The following is an 18866-nucleotide window of genomic DNA, read 5'->3' on the forward strand; positions in this document are numbered from 1 at the left end:
GCTCCTCTCGAGATCTCCGCAGCGGCGACTGAAGCCCCCAACTGAGCGCCATGAACTGCAAAGTCGGTGATAACCCTCTGCCCTGGGCTCGGTAAGTCCGGAGGAAAAACTCTTACTTTGCCCTTCCTCTTGTGCGGCATAGTTGAATTCGGGGAAAGATTATCGCTAGGTAAAAGAGGAGAGCAGCGACTCAGCGTCTACCAGCAGCGGCAGCCATCTTAACTCCTCCCCAGAAAAAACTATTTTATCTAAAGAAAATAAAAGATATTTCTCAAAAGAATAAGCAGGAAAAACTCCAGTTAATGCTGAGGGAAGACGGAGAAAAAGCAGCTATAGCAGCAAAATATATTGAGGTTCATATTCGGTTGCTGGCTGGCTAACAAAAGGGCCTCATTTGCGAAGTATTTTCCCTATAGACACAGGATGAGAGAAAAGCCTTAGTAAATCCAGCCTAAAGTTAGCTGTATAAACTCATTCAGCTAACTTAAGGGCCGATACAGTAAAGGTTGCGGGAGAGCGGGTGAATGCCCGCTCTCCCGGCGCGCGCACAGGCCACTCTCCTGTGCGCGTGATTCAGTATTCAAATTAGGGCCAGAGGTAAAAAGAGGTGCTAGGGACACTAGTGCGTCCTTAGTGCCTCTTTCTGGACAGGAGCGGCGGCTGTCAGCGGGTTTGACAGCCAAAGCTCAATTTTGCAGGCGGCGGTTCTCAAACCCGCTGACAGCCACGGGTTCGGAAACCGGACACCGGCAAAAGCCTCCGTTTTTCAACCTGCGAGCTGTGGGCAGACTTCAAATTTTTTTTTTAAACTTTTCGTAACTTTCGGGACCTCCGACTTAATATCGCCATGATATTAAGTCGGAGGGTGCACAGAAAAGCAGTTTTTACTGCTTTTCTCTGCATTTTCCCAGTGCCTGGAGAAATTAGCGCCTACCTTTGGGTAGGCGCTAATTTCTGAAAGTAAAATTTGTGGCTTGGCTGCACATTTTACTTACTGAATCACGCGGGAATACCTAATAGGGCCATCAACATGCATTTGCATGTTGTGGGCGCTATTAGGTTCGGGGGGGTTGGACGTGCGTTTTGGATGGGCTATTAACCCTTACTGAATAAGGGGTAAAACTAGCATGTCGAAAACGCGCGTCCAAATGCCAGCTAACAGTGTGCTCTGTCGGAGCGCACTGTACTGTATCGGCCCATTAGCCGGGATATTCAGTGGCCTGGGTACACTGCTGAATATACCCGGCTATTTTAAAATTTCTGCTACTACTTATCATTTCCATAGTGCTACTTGACGTTTGCAGCACTATAGAAGCAACACATAAAAGACAGTCCCTGCTCAACAGAGATTACAATCTAAGTTTATCCAGTTAACTTTAGCACTGTTCCTTGGCTATCCCAAGATTATTCATCTATTGTAGCTGAATAACGCTGAAAATCAGGGTTATCCAGCTTAGCCGGATAATGGTGCTCTGCCCAGCAACACCTCCAAACTACAATTCCTATGTCAAATAAGAGTTTTCCTTAGTTTTATTTATTTATTTTTATTTTTATATTATTATGTCAGCATAGCCCGCCTCGGTCCGTTAAACGACGCCATGCCATCGGGCGCCCGCACGCAGGGGAGGCCACCCACCACCACCGGGCACCCTGCAGCGCCTCTCAGGACAGAAAAAAAATGAAAAAAAGAAGAAACAACGCTTCAGAGATGAGAGGGAAGGGAAAGGAGAGATCCTCGATTGGTGGACCCGCCCCCTCGATGTCAGCTTAGCCCGCATCAATCCGTTAAACGGCGCCATGCCATCAGGCGTTGCGTGCCGTGTGTCGCGCGCCGAAGGGGCGCGACAAAGGGGTACTCCCTTTTGTGCATCCCTTAGTGCAATCCGGAGTGCTAGATCTAGGTAGAAACTTAAAAATCTGTGCAAAATGTCTCTCTATGTTATTTTAACATGTCTGTAACTTTCCCATGTTTGTGAACCGTTATGATTACTTTATTTGGAAGCCGAATGATGGTATATAAAACCTGTTAAATAAAAAAAATAAAAAATAAATAAAATAAATAATATATTAGAGATTCCAGGTCTTTTTTTTAAATTGTGGAAAGCTCTTATTTGACATAGAAATTGCAGATACAAGATACATGGAACACTGAGACTTAGTCAGTCATATCAAGTTTAACTCCAAGAACTGTAATATTTTTTGGACAGATCATAACCCAAGACAAAATGGGAAACCTATTCAGATGTCGATTTGTTTTACCTATCCATAATACTACCTTCTTCGACAAGCTAAGTTTCAGTTTATGCTCCTCCAGCTATAATATTCTTTGATTCTTTCATGATTGGACTATTGTAATGCCATAGATCAAGGTTGTGCTATTAGGCTTTTCAAACATTTGCACTTGGTGCAAAATACAGCACCAATACTCGGGGCTAGGAAGTATGCTTCTGCTATACTGCTCCTGATTAAATTACATTGGCTGCCTGTACTTGCTAGAAGTAATTTCAAAATGTTTACTTGTGTAGGAGCAGGCCTCAATATTTAGCCAACCGTTTGTTACCATATATACTGACTTGTTCTCTGCATTCTTCTTAGCAGGACCTACTTATGGTTCCACTTCCTGCTAAAATAAGATTGGGACAGACTTGAGGAGCAATGTTTAGCTCTACTGCTCTTTCCATGTGGAACAGTCTTCCGCAATGTATTAAGAAAGAAAACAATTATTTGAAATTTCAAAGCCTTAAAGCTTGGCTGTTCTTATAGGTTTACAGTAGGGGCTAGATTGCAAGACATTTCATTATAATATTGGAGGTTATTTTGATAATTTTATTTTAGCTATTTTAATTGAATTTATTTGACATATTCAAGTATTTATGATCTTGTTTTGTTTGAGTGCTATTTTTTCTTATTTTAATTGTAATGTTTTTATGTATAGATATTTATGACTACATAATGTTTTTGCATAACATTTGTGATTTTAAGATATTTTGATGTAACTTTGATTTCTTTCTGACTTTTATGATTTTAAGTTATTTCTGCACATTGTAACTTTTAGTTCTGTTTGTTTGTGAATCGCTTTGATGGTGCTAATGGGAATTGCACTATATCACATAAATAAAAATAATAATTTGGCCTGGGCCTTAAATTTAGACACTTGTTAATTTTTTTGGCATTTGATAAGTGCTGAAACTTGTTATGTGCATCCCTATTAGACCAAAACACGATACACTCTCTTAGCCTACAGCTACAAATTTAAGGAAAAAAAGATGTGATCTGGTAAAAGACAATTATGGTTAGGGGCCTCAAAAGCTGGAAAAGCTGGACCTCTGAGAAAGGCTGGGAACACTCCCACAAATCACATACACTTCTAATGAGAAAACTGCCAGCTTTGCCTCTTCCTGTGTTCTTCCCAAAATCGTTTACCAAAAGTGGAAAAAATCAATTGTCGCCCCGAAGGCCTTACCCCCCGACACAAAGCTTGGCAGAGTTAGGCCCAGCTGTTCCAAAGGTATAAAGGTGGAACTGGTGGGACACAGTTTAAAATGCACAGACAGACATTTTACCATCTGCTAAGGCTCTCTGTTCTGTCGAACCAAAGTGAAAAAGTATACTTTTTTCAGTTTTAGCCCCACTTCCTTAACATTTTTCCCCATTTGAATTCTATGGCAAAAAAAAAAAAATAAAAAAAATCAGTGGAAATAGATATTTTCCATGATGTTTTTCATCAATGGCGAAAACTCTAGCTTTCACAGTGAATCGTTTTCCCGTTCATCACTAGAGGCTATCATAAAATAGAATTGCATTCTGTAATTAAACCAGGAGCAGCCTCAGAGGACGAGATGGAGATTGGGTGTTGCTTATACTGTAGGATAAGCCGTGGCAATATAATTCTTCCCATTAGCATAGGTGGTCTTGGTCCAGGTATAGGTTTGGATACTCAAAGGGTGGCCTCCCAGGCTAATTTTGCACCTGCAAGAGTTAAACAAAACAACAGTCATTGACATTTGATTTATCCCTTTGGATTTTTCTCTTATGCTTCAGTCCACTTCTTTGGCTCAATCTAAAGAACCTCTGGGAGATGCTGGACAGAGGAGAATATGCTCCTTCCCTGGCCACATCTGAAGAAGGGGCCTGTGTGGTCTGAAAGACTCATGAGCATCATCATCATCATCATCTTTGAATAATTCTCACATTAGTGCAATAGAACGGTATCACAGATCAGCAAAGAATTCGGTTTTCTCCAGGATTACTGTAACTGCTAGAACTTCCTTTTCCCAAGTTACTGTCCCTCATGCTTTTCCATTCAGTGCAGGTTGGCTTGATATTTCTAGATATCAAGCCAACCTTATGTATGCATATAAGAATGCGATGTAACCGCATTCTTATATGCATGTTAATTGTTATATTGTAAACCGAAATGATATGTAACTTTGCTACATGAATTCCGGTATATAAAAATGTTAAATAAATAAATAAATAGATCTTTATGATCCACAATGAATATGCATGAGATGGATTTGCATGTAATGGAGCTAGTGAAATCTATCTCATGCATTTTCATTGTGGATATGCTGAAAACCCAACTGAGTGGGTGCATCCCAAGGACTGAGGCTGAGAACCACCGGCTTGCAATTTCCGCAAAACAGACAGGGCATGAGCATTTTCAATCTTTGTCGATTTTCAGTTCCCTTAATTAATGCTAAATGAAGTGTTTAAATGATTAGAAGTGTGGGTGCTGCCAGTTACTAGGGAAACTTCTGGTTAGAAATTGTGCATCTTCCGTCGCTGGCCCAATACCCTGCAACTCTAACCCTGAGCCGTTAAAGGATACCTCTGATTCAAAACACTTTAAAAGACCCTTGAAGGCGTTTCTTTTTAAACAGCTATTTCATGGGTATCACTGAATTATCCAGAACATTTAATTTCTTGATGGATGTTTGTTCCTTTTTAGGGTTTTAGATTATGTATGTTTTACACTGTGAACCACCTCAGGCCATTTTATAGAGCGTGGTCTACAACATTTTTTTTAAATAAATAAAAAAATAAATAGCGCCGCCTTGTTGCTCCGGCACTCTGTGACAAGATCTTGCTCAGCTCTTGCTGTGCTCCCTTTCTGCTGGTGACATCATCAGAGAGCGGGAAGGTGGCTGCTCAGTATCATGAGCACAGCCTGAGCCCACCCACAATCCACTGGACTCAGAGAGGGGAAGGCAAGGTATCTTAGCCAGGACCATGTGCCAGTAGCCAGAAAGGGCAGAGATACCCCCTGGATACCAAGCACTTCGTGTCGACAAAAAAGCCCTTCAGACGTTTTAGATGTGCTGCAAAATTCAAGTCGGCGATTCTCATCTCTAGTAGAAAGATGAATTAGCTGGTGGCCTCCTTTGCAAGGCTAACAAATGTCTAAGAATGACTGAGGAAGGGAGCTTTGCAGTCCCATAATGAACATTTTAAGACATTTGTTAGCCTTATGAAGGGGTCATCTTTAACCAGCTAGCCCAGCTGGTGGTTTTCTAGTTGGACTTACATTATGGAATATGATACCTTTGAATATTCATTCTGATCCTAATTATGTTATTTTTAGGAAGCAACTAAAAGCTTTTTTTTTTTTTTATCCAGGCCTTTTTTTTTTTTTCATAACTGATCCTTTTTCTCCGTGTTCGCCTGGGTTTGAGTTTTGGTCATTGTGACTTGTAGATGTGATTTTACTGGAAGATAACATGTAAAATGAGGATAGAGGTTGTGAGGGAGAAATGGATGGGAGACTATTGTTTGATCAAACAGGAGTTTATTCTTGAATTATTGTGTCCTCTTTTAGGATTATTATGCATTTTTCAATTTTCAATTTCATTTTTACATGATTTTTTAAATGTAATTCACTTTGTGGTCCTTTGTAATATTAGGTGAGAGAGCAAATTTACTAAATAAACATTTTATTTTCTGATCGCTGCTACAGTGCTCTCTTTCTACTAGTAAAGAGATAATCTGTCATGTTTAAAGAATCAAGTCAGGACCACAGTGGTAGGGTTAGTAGATGATTCCATGTTACCTAAGACAAACTGATCCAGTCCTTTTTTTTGCCCCATTGCATGCATGGACTTGTAGTTCCTGTTTCCTTAAGAAAAGTAGGAACTACATCTCCATGCATGCACCAGGGCAAATCCCGGGACTGACCCAGCCTGTCTTAGGTGTCATGATGCCATCTCTACAGTAGCACAGATGAACTACAAGTACTTACTTTTTATTGGGTCGCGTAACAAAACACAAGGTGTATATGGCAAAATCAAACTCTGGACTGGAGCCGATGAATGCAGAACCAACCTCCTTAAAATAGCCATCCCAGTGGAACTGCTTCCCCAGCACATCAGGGTAGGTACGCCACTGCAGTGAGATAGACAAACAGAGAGATGGAAAACAGGAGAAAAAGAGAGGAAAGTGTAATTAATTAGTACTACTAATAATGCTACTGGCTACAAACCCTACAAAGCTGCCAAGTGACCCATCTCCTGGCGAGAGACTTTAAGCCAGTCCTGGCTTTTCTCACAACCCCATTCTGATACCTTCTGGTACCTGCAGTGCTGATTTCAAATGGTAAAAAGCAGGAACTACGAATACCACAATGCCCTGGGATGTAAGTTCAGAATCCCAGGACTGGCTAAACGTCTCCCTCCTTGAACCGGGTCATGTGCTGGCTCTGCTTATCCCATAGCCACGAACGCAAACTTAGTTCCCCCTTCTTAAGGTAAGAAAAGAAAGATCTAAAGTGAGATTTTAAAGAAAAGCGTACGTAATATATTGCAACTTATGAAAGGAGAACAGTGGATAGGTAAATTGTCTTCCTGAAAATCTCCCACCCTTTCCGTGGCTAAAGGCCCGCGTGGGGATCAACGATGCAAGTGGGATCAGAGACAGAGGCTCAGTCGGGGGAGGCAACAAGGCGCGGAGTTTTTCAGGGAAAAAGAAGAGGCAAATCAGCGTGGGCAGTTTTTCCCTGGGCAGTTTTCACAGAGAAAGTCTGAGCGTATTTACCCTGTGAGAACTGGCGCAAAGTTCGCCGGGGGAAAAAGTACCTGCAGACATTTGAAAATTGCCCCCAAATGTTTAAACGGGAAAAAAAAAATCCCGGAAGGGGGAAGATTGTGAGCAGAGCACGTCATTCAGTGCCCGGGGGTCCACTGAGCTAGTGGACGCCACAGAGAAGTGTTCTGCTCGGAAGCGGAAGTGCTCTGTTGCCCAGAACAGGATCATATGGTCCAAGGGCATCTCACTGTGCAAGTGCTGCCTCCTTGCCTTGTGCATGCACAAATTATTATTATTTTTTTTTAAAGAGACAGAAAGGTCCCTTGCACTGCACAGGGTCCTGGACATGGCACGCCCCAAAATGAAAAAAAAAAAACCAACAATACATAAATAAGGGGAGAAACGCAACCAGAATTGCCACAGCGGGGTTTTTTTTGTTTTAACAACAGAAAAAAAGGGCACTGCAATTTGTCACAAAACAAAAAGATATGGAACAAGGAGTCCATCTTCCCACCGGAGGGTGAAGAGTCCATGAAGCACGCTAAGAACTTGGCCGTGCCAACAGCATCCTGCGTGACTTTGGAGAATTTGGAACCACAAGTCCACAGAATTAAATCCAGGGCTGCTTCAGCCTGTCCCTTTTTTTCTTTTTACTTATTTCTTTTGGATTTAGCTCACAAGTTATTATTATTATTTTTTGTATTGGTAGTTCAAGGTGAGTCACATTCAGGTTCTGTAGGTGTTTCCCTCTCCCCAGAGAGCTGACAATCTATGGGCCCGATTTAGTAAGCATTTTTCCCCAGAGACACAAAATGGGAGGAAACTTTTAGCAAATGACCCCCTAAGTTTGTACCTGAGGCAATGGAAGGTGGAGTGACTTGCCCACGGTCAAAAAGAGCATCGGCAGGACCTGACCCCTGGCTTCCCTGGGCTGCAGCCTGCCCACTGGTGAACTTGTCATAACAATGGCTGTCACAATGTAATGTAATTTCGTTTCCCATTGCTGAAGACTTCAGCGACAGATGAAGCCAAAGAACTGAAATCAGTGTCCGCTTTCTGACACATGTACATCTGAGCCCGTATAACAGCTGCAGCTGCTGACATGACCCTAGCGCCAGACAACATACACTGCTTTCCATTTCAATAGGCCCCAGAAAACTTAATGTGATTTGGTCCTGCCAAATCAGAAACGTCAATAGTTGGGGAATCTGAGCTCTTTTTCCGGGCCGAAGGACTTGAGAAAGAAATGTGAGCAGAACACTTGTCATTCCCATCCCAGCCTCCTCCTGGCAGCTCCAGAGAACAACCTTCAGGACCAAAAAAAAAAGACTGAATACAAACTCAGCTTGACTTCTATCAGCAGCCCTGAGGGAGTGCTGATAGCAGAAACTGCATCTGCTGGTAAGCCAGCAGAACCTGGGAGTACTAGTTTGCTGGAGAAAGCGGGTTGAACTTATATTGTGTGTCTATAAAAGATGTAAAGGAAAACAGAGCGTTGAATTCTGTGTGTGTTAAGTTTGCTAAAGTCAGTTCTTTTTCTATGGGAACGTATGAGAGCTGTTTCTGGAGAAGTTATCAACGGTTTTTGATCTTCCCACCCACCCCATTCACATAGTTTCAGATACAGACTGTTACCCACATTAGGTTAGGAGAGAAATTTTTCACAATAAGAGTCAGTTTAAGGATTTGCATCAACAAGTGAGTAATTTACCCTGACATTAGCCAATTGATTAACTGTAGTACTTAAGTACATAAGACTTGCCATACTGGGTCAGACCAAAGGTCCATCAAGCCCAGCATCCTGTTTCCAGCAGTGGCCAATCCAGGTCACAAGTACCTGGCAGGATCCCAAGGGGTAGAGAGATTCCAGGCTGCTTATCCCAGGGACAAGCAGAAGATTTCCCCAAGTTCGACTTAATGATTGTTTGTGGACTTTTTCTTCAGAAACTTGTCCAAACCTTTTTAAAACACAACTTCACTAATAGCTTTCAGCACATCCTCTGGCAATGAATTCCAGAGCTTAATTATGCATTGAGTAAAAAGAAAATGTTCACTTATTTGTTTTAAATGTATTGCTTAGTAACTTCATTGTGTTCCCTGGTCTTTGCCCTCTTTGAAAGAGTAAACAACCTTGTAATGTTTACTCGTTCCACTCCACCCATTATTTTATAGACCCCTATCATAATCTTCCCTCAGCCGTCTCTTCTCCAAAGTGAAGATTTTTAACTACTTTAGCTTTTTCTCATAGGGGAATTGTTCCATCCCCTTTATCATTTTGGTTGCTCTTCTCTCTAGCTTTTCTAATTCTGCTATATGTTTTTTGAGATGTGATGACCAGAACTGCACACAATATTGAAGATGAGATTGCATTATGATAAGAACACAAACATAAGAACATAAGCTATGCCATACTGGGTCAGACCAAGGGTCCATCAAGCCCAGTATCCTGTCTCCCAACAATGGCCAATCCAAGTCACAAGTAGCTGGCAAGTACCCAAACATTAAATAGATCCCATGCTACTAATGCAGGCCACAAGCAGTGGTTATTCCCTATTGATTAATAGCAGTTTATGGAATTCTCTTCCAGGAACTTATCCAAACATTTTTTTAAACCCAGCTACACTCTTTGCCTTAACCACATCTTCTGGCAATGAATTCCAGAGCTTGATTGTGTATTGAATGAAAAATAATTTTCTCCGATTTATTTTAAATGTGCTACTTGCTAACTTCATGGAGTGCCCCCTAGTCCTTGTATTATCAGAGAGAGTAAATAACCATTTCACATTTATCTGTTAAAGTCCTTTCATGATTTTGTAGATCTCTATCATATCTCTTCTCCAAGCTGAACAGCCTTAACTTTTTTAGCCTTTCCTCATAGGGGAACCAATCCATCCCGTTTATCATTTTGGTCGCCCTTCTCTGTACTTTCTCCAATGCAACTCTATCTTTTTTGAGATGCAGCGACCAGAATTGCAGAGTATTCAAGGTGCAGTCTCATCATCGAGCAATTCAGAAGCATTATGACATCCTCCATTTTATTCACCATTCCCTTCCTAATGATTCCTAACATTCGGTTTGCTTTTTTGACTGCCACAGCACACTGAGCTGACGATTTCAATGAAATATCAGCTATGATGCCCAGATCTTTTTGAAGCATGTAACTGTAGCATGGATTATTTTTCCCTATATGCATCACCCTGTACTCGCCACATTGTATTTCATCTGTCATATGGATGCCCGATCTTCCAGTCTCTCAAGGTCCTTCTGCAATTTATGATAATCTGCTTGTGATTTAACTAATCTGCATAATTTTGTGTCATCTGCAAATCTGATCACCTCACTCATCGTACCTCTTTCCAGCTCATTTATAAATATATTAAAAAGCACCAGTCCAAGTACAGATCCCTGAGGCACTCCACTGTTTAACTTTTTCCACTGTGAAAACTGACCTTTTAATTCTACTCTCTGTTTCTTGTCTTTTAACCAGTTTGTAATCCACAAAAGGACATCGCCTCTTATCCTTCTGAAAATCCATTAAACCACATCTATCGATTCACCTTTGTCCACATGCTTATTCATCCCTTTAAAATAATGTAGCAGATTTGTGAGGCAAGATTTCCCTTGGGTAAATCCATGCTGGCTGTGTCCCACTAAATCATGTCTATCTATATGTTCTGTGATTTTATTATTTATAATAGTTTTCATGATATTTCCCAGCACTGAAGTCAGGCTCACCGGTCTATAGTTTCCCAGATCACCTCTAGAGCCCTTTTTAAATATCAGGGGTACAATGGCCACATTCCATTCTTCAGGTTCAACAGATGATTTTAACGATATGTTACAAATTACTTGTAATAGGTCTGAAATTTCAATTTGGAGTTTTTTCAGAAGCCTGGGATGTATACCATCTGGTCCAGGTGATTTGCTACTCTTCAGTTTGTCAATCTGGCCTACTACATCTTCCAGGTTCACAATGATTTGGGTCAGTTCATCTGAATCGTCACCCTTGAAAACCATCTCCGGTATGGGTATCTCCCCAACATCTTCCTCAGTGAACACTGAAGCAAAGAATTTGTTGAGAGTTTCCATGACGGCCTTATCTTCCCTAAGTGCCCCTTTAACCGCCATGCTCATCTAATGGTCTAATCAACTCCCTCATAGGCTTCCTGCTTTGGATATATTTAAAAAAGTTTTTATTATGATATTTTGCCTCTATGGCTAACTTCTTTTCAAATTCTCTTTTAGTCTGTCTTATCAATATTTTACATTTAACTTCTTATGCTTTTTCCTATTTTCATCAGATGGATCCTTCTTCCAGTTTTTGAAGGAAGATCTTTTGGCTAAAATAGCCTCTTCCACCTCACTTTATAATCATACTGGCAATCATTTTGCCTTCCTTCAACCTTTCTTAATGCATGGAATACATCTGGACTGCACTTCTAAGATGGTATTTAACAATATCCACTCCTGTTGCACATTCTTAACCCTTGCAGCTGTACCTTTCAGTTTTTTCCTAACTATTTTCCTCATGTTATCAAAGTTTTCCTTTTGAAAGTTTAGTATTAGAGCTGTAGATTTACTTATTGTCCCCTTTCCAGTCATTAATTCAAATTTTATCTCGTTATGATCACTATTGCCAAGCGGCCCTAGCACTAATACCTCTGTCACAAATCCTTTGCTCCATTAAGAAGTAGATCTAAAATTGCTCCCTCTCTCATCGGTTCCTGAAATAATAATTGCTCCATGAAGCTGTCATTTATTCCATCAGGGAACTTTATCTTTCTAACATGTTCTGATGTTACATTTACCCAGTCAATATTGGGGAAATTGAAATCTCTCATTATTACTGCATTACCAATTTGGTTAGCTTCCCTAATTTCTCTTAGCATTTCACTGTCCATCTCACCATTTTGGCCAGGTCGACGGTAGTATACTCCTATCACTATTCTCTTCCCTGACACACAAGGGATTTCTACCCATGTAGATTCTATTGGGCATTTAGTTTCTTCCAGGATCCTTATCCTGTTGGAGTCTATGCCATCCTGGACATAAAGCACCCCCCTTCCCCCCCCTACCAAGTTGATCCTCCCTATCATTGCGATATACTTTGTACCCTGGTATGGCACTATCCCATTGATTATCCTCCTTCCACTATGTCTCTAAGATGCCATTTTAGTCTATCTCATCATTCACTGCTATACACTCTAACTCTCCCATATTACTTCTTAGACTTCTGGCATTGGCATACATACATTTCAAAGAGTGTTTTTTGTTTGTATTAAAAGCCTGCTTTTCATTGACAGTGATAATTTGGAATTTTTTAGCTCAGGTGATTCTTTACATATAGGCACATGGATTACTTTTGCTTTTATTGGAACCTCTCTGTTGGGATGCCCTAACTCTCCTGTTTCATTAGAATCCTTCTAAAATTCTTCCCTCTGAACCATGCGCTGCTGAGCAACTGTTGGCTTTCCCTTTTGTTCTAGTTTAAAAGCTGCTCTATCTCCTTTTTAAAGATTAGCGCTAGCAGCATAGTTCTGAAGGGGTCAGTTCCACCCTGGTTAAGGTGGAGCCCATCCCTTTGGAAAAGACTCCGCCTTCCTCAAAAGTTTCCCCAGTTCCTTATAAAACTTAATCCCTCTTCCTTAAACCATCATCTCATCCACGCATTGAGACACTGGAGCTCTGCCTGCTGGAGGTTCTGGATTTCAGCTTTCAACCTAAGCGCCTAAATTTGGCTTTCAGAAAAATGTGGGAGGGAGGTTCTATGTCATTGGTACCCACATGTACCAACTTAGGTTGAGTTGCATGAGGTTCAAGTAAAGAGTGTTTAAAATTTACGGTGTTGGCCCTGTTTGCTCTCTTTTTCCTCGGTTTACTCCCTGATTGTATCTAACATCATGCCTCATACTAAACAAAAGGCTAAACTTCGAGAGAATACTTCTGTACCTTCTGAGTTGGATTCAGGCCAGCAGAGGATTGAGTGCTTCTTCGCCTCCACACCAACAATGCTGGGAGTGAGGGCCGCTGCACGGGTGGGCGCAGAGTGGACGCCACCCCCGCTGGCCGAGGAGATCTCGCTCAGTCCCAGTGTGCCAGTAACACTGTCTCCCCCATGTGGCACGGTTCTCGTGAGCCTAGAATCAGCTCTGGCTTCCCCCTCAGCTATTAGTGGAAAGCCTGTTTTTGCAACAAGAAGAAATGGAGGCTGCAGGAATTTCCTTGGTCACTGTTCCAGCCACAGTGAGTACCACTGCTGTTGGCAATGGCTTTGTAGATAAAGAGGCTTCTGTGAGTATTGCAGGAAAGACTCCATTGGGGGACTTGGACATTAACATCTCTGTGAGTGAAGGTGTTGCGATTCCGGAAGTCTCAGGTGTTTTACCATCACAATTGCGGTCTTTTCTGGACTCGCACGCTTAAGGTTCGCTCACATAGATTGGCATTATTTGAAAGGTGGTGGTTTGTGCTTCATATTTCTTTTTCGTTTATGATACATTGATATTTTGCTCTTTTTTCTTTCTTGGTCCCCTCCCTATTTCTTATTGTAATGAGGAATACTTTTTTCTTTTCTTTTATTTGGTATTCTTATGTTTAAGTATTTATACATACTACAAGATCTCCATTGGCTCCCCATTACCTTCCGTTCCCAATACAAAACACTTACCATCCTCCATAACACATTATACAAAAACAACTCCCCCTGGCTTGAAGATATGCCACATTTCCGTCAAACTAATCGCCCCCACTAGAAACTCCCTCGCTGGCACCCTCCAAACCCCCTCACTCAAAATTGGACACCTTACTACTACCAGGGACAGAGCCTTCTCCATTGCGGGTCCCACCCTCTGGAACTCCCTCCCTGCTAAACTCCGCTTAGAACCGTCCCTGAGCCATTTCAAAAAAGGAATCAAGACATGGCTCTTTAAACAGGCCTACACCCAACTCCTCCCAATCCTAGGCATTGTCCTTCTTTGAACCATTTCAGCACCCGCTCAGCCTACACACCCTCTCCTTGACCTCCCCCTTACCATCCCAGCTCCCCCCCCCTGCTCCCTCCCCCTCACCCTTCCCCAGCGCCCCGCAGCCTCCCCCCCACCCCTCCCTTTCACCCCTTAGCAACCTTTCCTTGAAAGTACCATTGCCTTTACGTACCCTTGTTCCCCCATCCCCTCCTCTCCTTTCCCCTCCTCGCTCCCTCCCTCCCTACTCTCCCTGCCCCTGCATTTAATTGTACATAAGTGCACATGCCTCCTTTATACTGTAAATAAGTTCATATGTTAAGTTCATAAGTGCACACGCCTCCTTAACATTCTGATGCATACCTAAACTTAACATGGATAATCAAATTCCATTTCGTTCTACAAAGTTGTATCCCTGCTCGTTGACTCTCTCTCCTTGTACTTTCGTATTTTACCCAGTATCGTATATTATCCAATTATTCTCCAGTTAGCCCTCTATCCTCGTTCATTGTAATTTCCTTTCTCAGTTACTTGTGAATCGACATGATGTGTCCTACGAATGCCGGTATATAAAAAGTGTTAAATAAAATAAATAAAATAAATACAATCCTCACTGGTATAAGTTATTCTTCTGTTTGTTGTAAATTTGCATTAAAAATAAAATTAAAAAAAAAATTTACGGCGTGGTCCCTCCCGATGCAGCCTTTGGGTGAAACACTGGGTCGGTGTCGGGGGACATTGGTAGAGACTATCGATTGGATTTGTCTTTACATGAGGAGTTGCTTTTGAAATAAAGAATTGAAAACTACCTAAGTTGTATGAGGACCTTCACTTATTCCACACTCTGTTTGATACTTGGATTGTGTATTGAGTGTGGTTCTCTACTCCATTTATTTTCCTTTGGACCAATACTGCACACAATGCTCAAGATGAGGTTGCACCATGGAGCGATACAGCGGTATTATGATATTCTGTTTTATTCTCCATTTTGATACCAAGGTTGTCATAAGGATGTGATACTTGTTATATTTGTACACCTGTTTATGGTTTTTTTTGCTCCATCTCAAAACAGATAAAGCAGAACTAAAAAAGGCGCAGAGGAGGGCAACAAAAATGATAAAGGGACTAGAACTGCTCCCTAATGAGTAAAGGCTAAATATGTTAGATATCTTCAGCTTGTAGAATTGATGATTGAGAGGGGAAATGATAGAGGTTTATAAAATCATGAGTATTAGGAATAGGGACACTCCATGAAAGTAACAGGTAGCCAATTTAAAAGAAATAGGTACAAGTCCGGCAGGAGCCTCCAAAATGTCTTGGGAAAGGAGAGAGTTCATATTTTGTACCGCAGAATGTTGGGGGGTATTATTAGATGACCCAGGCTTTTTTCCATCTCCCCTAAGCACACGCTCCTCAGGTATCACTTGGGGAGGATCTCCTACTTCCAATGCACCATCTCCCAAGATTCCAGACTGTGGTTGAACAGGCGAGGATCAAGAATCTGAGCTGAGAGAAACTTCCAATGCCTCTAAGTTTAGATCTCCCACAGCTGAGGCACTGGGTTGAAATAATAACATATCCAATGGACCTTTTGCAGGGTATGTGACAAGAGGCGTGCCTTTTTGGTGCACGGGTTCAGCGGTGCACTACAGGATTCCTAAATTTAAAGGCCCGGCCAGCAGTGGAATGGCAGCAGCTCCTTCTCCTCCTCTCCACCAATCAGTGCCACTGCAGGAATGAAGCTGTATCTTGGTGGCAAATCTGTTAGTTGAACTGGCTAGTGCATCATTTGCACCCACACATACAGCTCCTGGGGGGGGAGGGGGGGGGTTGTCCACATTAGGTCCGTTCTACAATCCACTTTTAAATCCATTCCTGGAGTTGAGTGTCATGTTGGAGCATCAACAGGAGATGAGGATTCAATTGTAGAATGGGCACAAGACGCAGAATGTTAATGGAATGGGCCTCCTTTTGCTGAGAAGGATCAATGAATCTCAGAACAGGCCTGTGGGCTCCATGGGACTTCTAGATTCAAATTTGTTCAATTTGCTGGTCAATATCACTTATTTAAGGATGGGATAGAAACCAGTTTCTGCAGGGAGATTCTAAGCTAGTCTTGACTTTTTCACTGTCCTTTCTGAATGCATTTGGTGCTGACTACAAATGGTAGATGCCAGGACTGCAAATCCCACAATGCACTGGGACAGCAGTTCAAAAAACCAGGAGTAACCAAAATTCTCCTCCTGAAAACTGGTTCACTTCCCATCCATCATTGCTTTCAGGGCACATAAAGGGGACACACAACTTCCAGATGCATGCTCTGTCCTGAATTGCAGTGAGCTGGACAACCATATTACGGTCTAACATCTACTACCAGCAAAACATATCAAGGACTTCCTCGTCCATTTTCACTCCGCAGTAACCGAAAAATATTTTGACAGGTAAACAGCAGATCTAAGCTGAGACACAGAGCAGAGACACATGCAGGCATCACCCAAAAGGATTGTTCCTACACAAGGAATTTAATTCACTGAAAGGCCATTTTAAAGACTAAAATACCCAGCAAAGCCTTCTGTAATGGTTCTGTTTGAAGGAGGTTTTGTAAGTGAGTTCAGGTGGATATATTGTCCAGGATTTGACATGTGCAGGAGCCCTGAGCTCTGGAATTATCTGTGATATGCTCCCCATTTATCACATGCCTGGAGTTATACCTGCCTCTCCTCCACCCCAGTCCCAAGAAAGTACTTACCGGCCCATCGTAGTTGTGGCTGTAATAGTCAACCAGGCCTTGCTTTTCTAGGAAGTAAAAGCGAATCCAACTGTGAAACCCGGATACCTTCCCTTTCTTCACCTCTCCTGCAGTGGAAACACATACCTGGTTACCATGGATATGGGGAGGGCTATATACACCTGGTTAATAGGAATACAAGGAGGAAAGGGCTAGCTGCATCCGGTTACCATAGATATGGGGAAAGAGTTGTGCATACCTTAATACTATCAATAGAGGGCAGCTGTGTACATCTGGTTGCTAGGAATACAGGGGATAGTGATGATGTGCATCTGGTTGCCAGAAATAGGTAGAGTGTGGTTAGGGAGAAAAAAAAGGATGTTGGGATCTAGGAGAGGGGAAATCATGCAAAACTGGGTTACCAAGGATAAGACAGATTAAAATGGTAAAAGGTCATTCTCCATATACATATTGGCCACTTTACATGAGGATCAGAGGGAGGAACCCTGTATGTACAGCAGAATGCACTTAGTGGAACAGTAGGTCAGGATAAGGTAGTTCCTATTATACAGTTAACATCTTAGGCCTGTCCAGGAAGGTCTGCAGTGCTTGCTCCGGAGTTGTCCAGAGCTTCTAGAAAACACACTTTTACTGTGATGAAGAATATTTCACATAATTAGTGTAAGAAAATGCTTTAATGTCCTAGCAAGCACTATAGTTCTAGAAACCTCTCCTCATGTGTGACCTCTGAGTTTTTATGCTGATGTGAATGGGATTATGAGTAAAAAAGTGCCACACACTTCTAGTGTGGCTGTTTCAGAATGTCAAAGTTTGACTTTTCAATTTGCCATTTTAATAAACACTAGTGACCAACAGATATACAGTATTAGCATCCATTTGGTCTAAAAACCAACTTAATTTTGAATGATGTGGTCAGACCTTTTTGGGTACCTAACCACTGACACAAATCTATTGTCTGGGTCATGCTGACTGCTGCACACAAGCATGTGGTATGTGGCCTGGTTTCATGGATATCTGCAGGGGACTGCTGAGACCTGCCCAGGACCAGTCACTTGACCCAGGTCAACCCTGGCAGGCTGCTCCAGCTCTGGTTTTATTCCCATTGCATGCATTCACTTGCAGTTTCTGCCTCTCTTATGGAAATTGGAAACTCAAGTCCATAGTTGCAATGGGATGAAATCAGGCCTGGAGTAGCATGTGGGATGATACCCTAGACCCACCACTAGCCAATCATATAGCTCCTTTTTAAAAATGCACTATGCGGAACCTGATACTCACCCACAAAGACGTGTTCGAAACCGCTGGAGTCCTGTTCACTCTTGGATCTCGAGTACAGGCCAAACCACATCTTCTTCAGGTCTGCCACGAACTCCTGCTGTGTGTGGTACATGTCTGCAGGGAAAGAGAGTCATGTCACCGATCACATGCAAGATTCTAGCCAATCACAGTTCACAAAGCAGAACAATACATGTCATTTGCACCCTCAGGTCTATATTTCAGTGTATTAAGAAAGTGCCAGATCAAAAGTCAGGTGAGCTGCAAAACTTGGAACATTTGCAATTCATCAGAAAGCTAGGTGAAAAACCTCCTGTAATCCACAGAAGTGACATTCACTTTAGCTTACTGATGTGCTTATATCAAAGGTGGGGAGGAGGAGGATAGACTAGATAGCTCAAGTTGTACTGATGACTTCCCGGAGGACAAGGGCATTTGAGAGAGGGATGGGAGGAGAAACAATTTTTGCAGACTGTAATATTCACTTTATCCAAGACTGATACTTCACTTTCAATGCATAGCCAGCATGGCTCTCTGCTTCAATGACAGGGGGGAATGAAGAAAGGTGGATCTATATTCAGGCAACAACCAACAAGGACTGAATTACAAGGTCTGGATAAACAGATAAGCATGGGTGTTGCTTGCTTATTGCGGTGGTTAATACCCCTAACTAAATTAAGCTATTTCACTTAGATGCAGTTCCAACACTGTTCTCTACATTAATGATGGGGATGGAAGGGAAATAGAATAAAAAAGGTTACTAAGAGCCAAGAGAAACAGATAAGTATGTGAGAGACAAAAAAAGTGCAAAAGCTTGCTGGGCAGACTGAATGGGCTGTTTGGTCTTCTTCTGCCGTCAT

At 42.0% G+C, this 18866-nt stretch overlaps 1 protein-coding gene across 1 annotated transcript in view; it reads right to left on the reverse strand.

Annotated features, from left to right (window-relative positions):
• Window positions 1-1184: 1184 nt before the first annotated feature.
• Window positions 1185-18866, reverse strand: part of ENDOU (endonuclease, poly(U) specific) — an 81386-nt gene continuing 63704 nt past the window's right edge. Inside the window, exons 6-9 of the mRNA XM_029595119.1 lie at window positions 18010-18123; window positions 16732-16838; window positions 6239-6381; window positions 1185-3969 (exon numbers count right to left, since the gene is read on the reverse strand). Of these exons, the coding sequence (XP_029450979.1) occupies window positions 3858-3969; window positions 6239-6381; window positions 16732-16838; window positions 18010-18123 (476 nt within the window). The 3' untranslated portion in view covers window positions 1185-3857. The remainder of the gene's footprint in view (window positions 3970-6238; window positions 6382-16731; window positions 16839-18009; window positions 18124-18866) is intronic.

Source organism: Rhinatrema bivittatum, chromosome 3, assembly GCF_901001135.1.
Source record: "Rhinatrema bivittatum chromosome 3, aRhiBiv1.1, whole genome shotgun sequence".
Classification (NCBI taxonomy): domain Eukaryota; kingdom Metazoa; phylum Chordata; class Amphibia; order Gymnophiona; family Rhinatrematidae; genus Rhinatrema; species Rhinatrema bivittatum.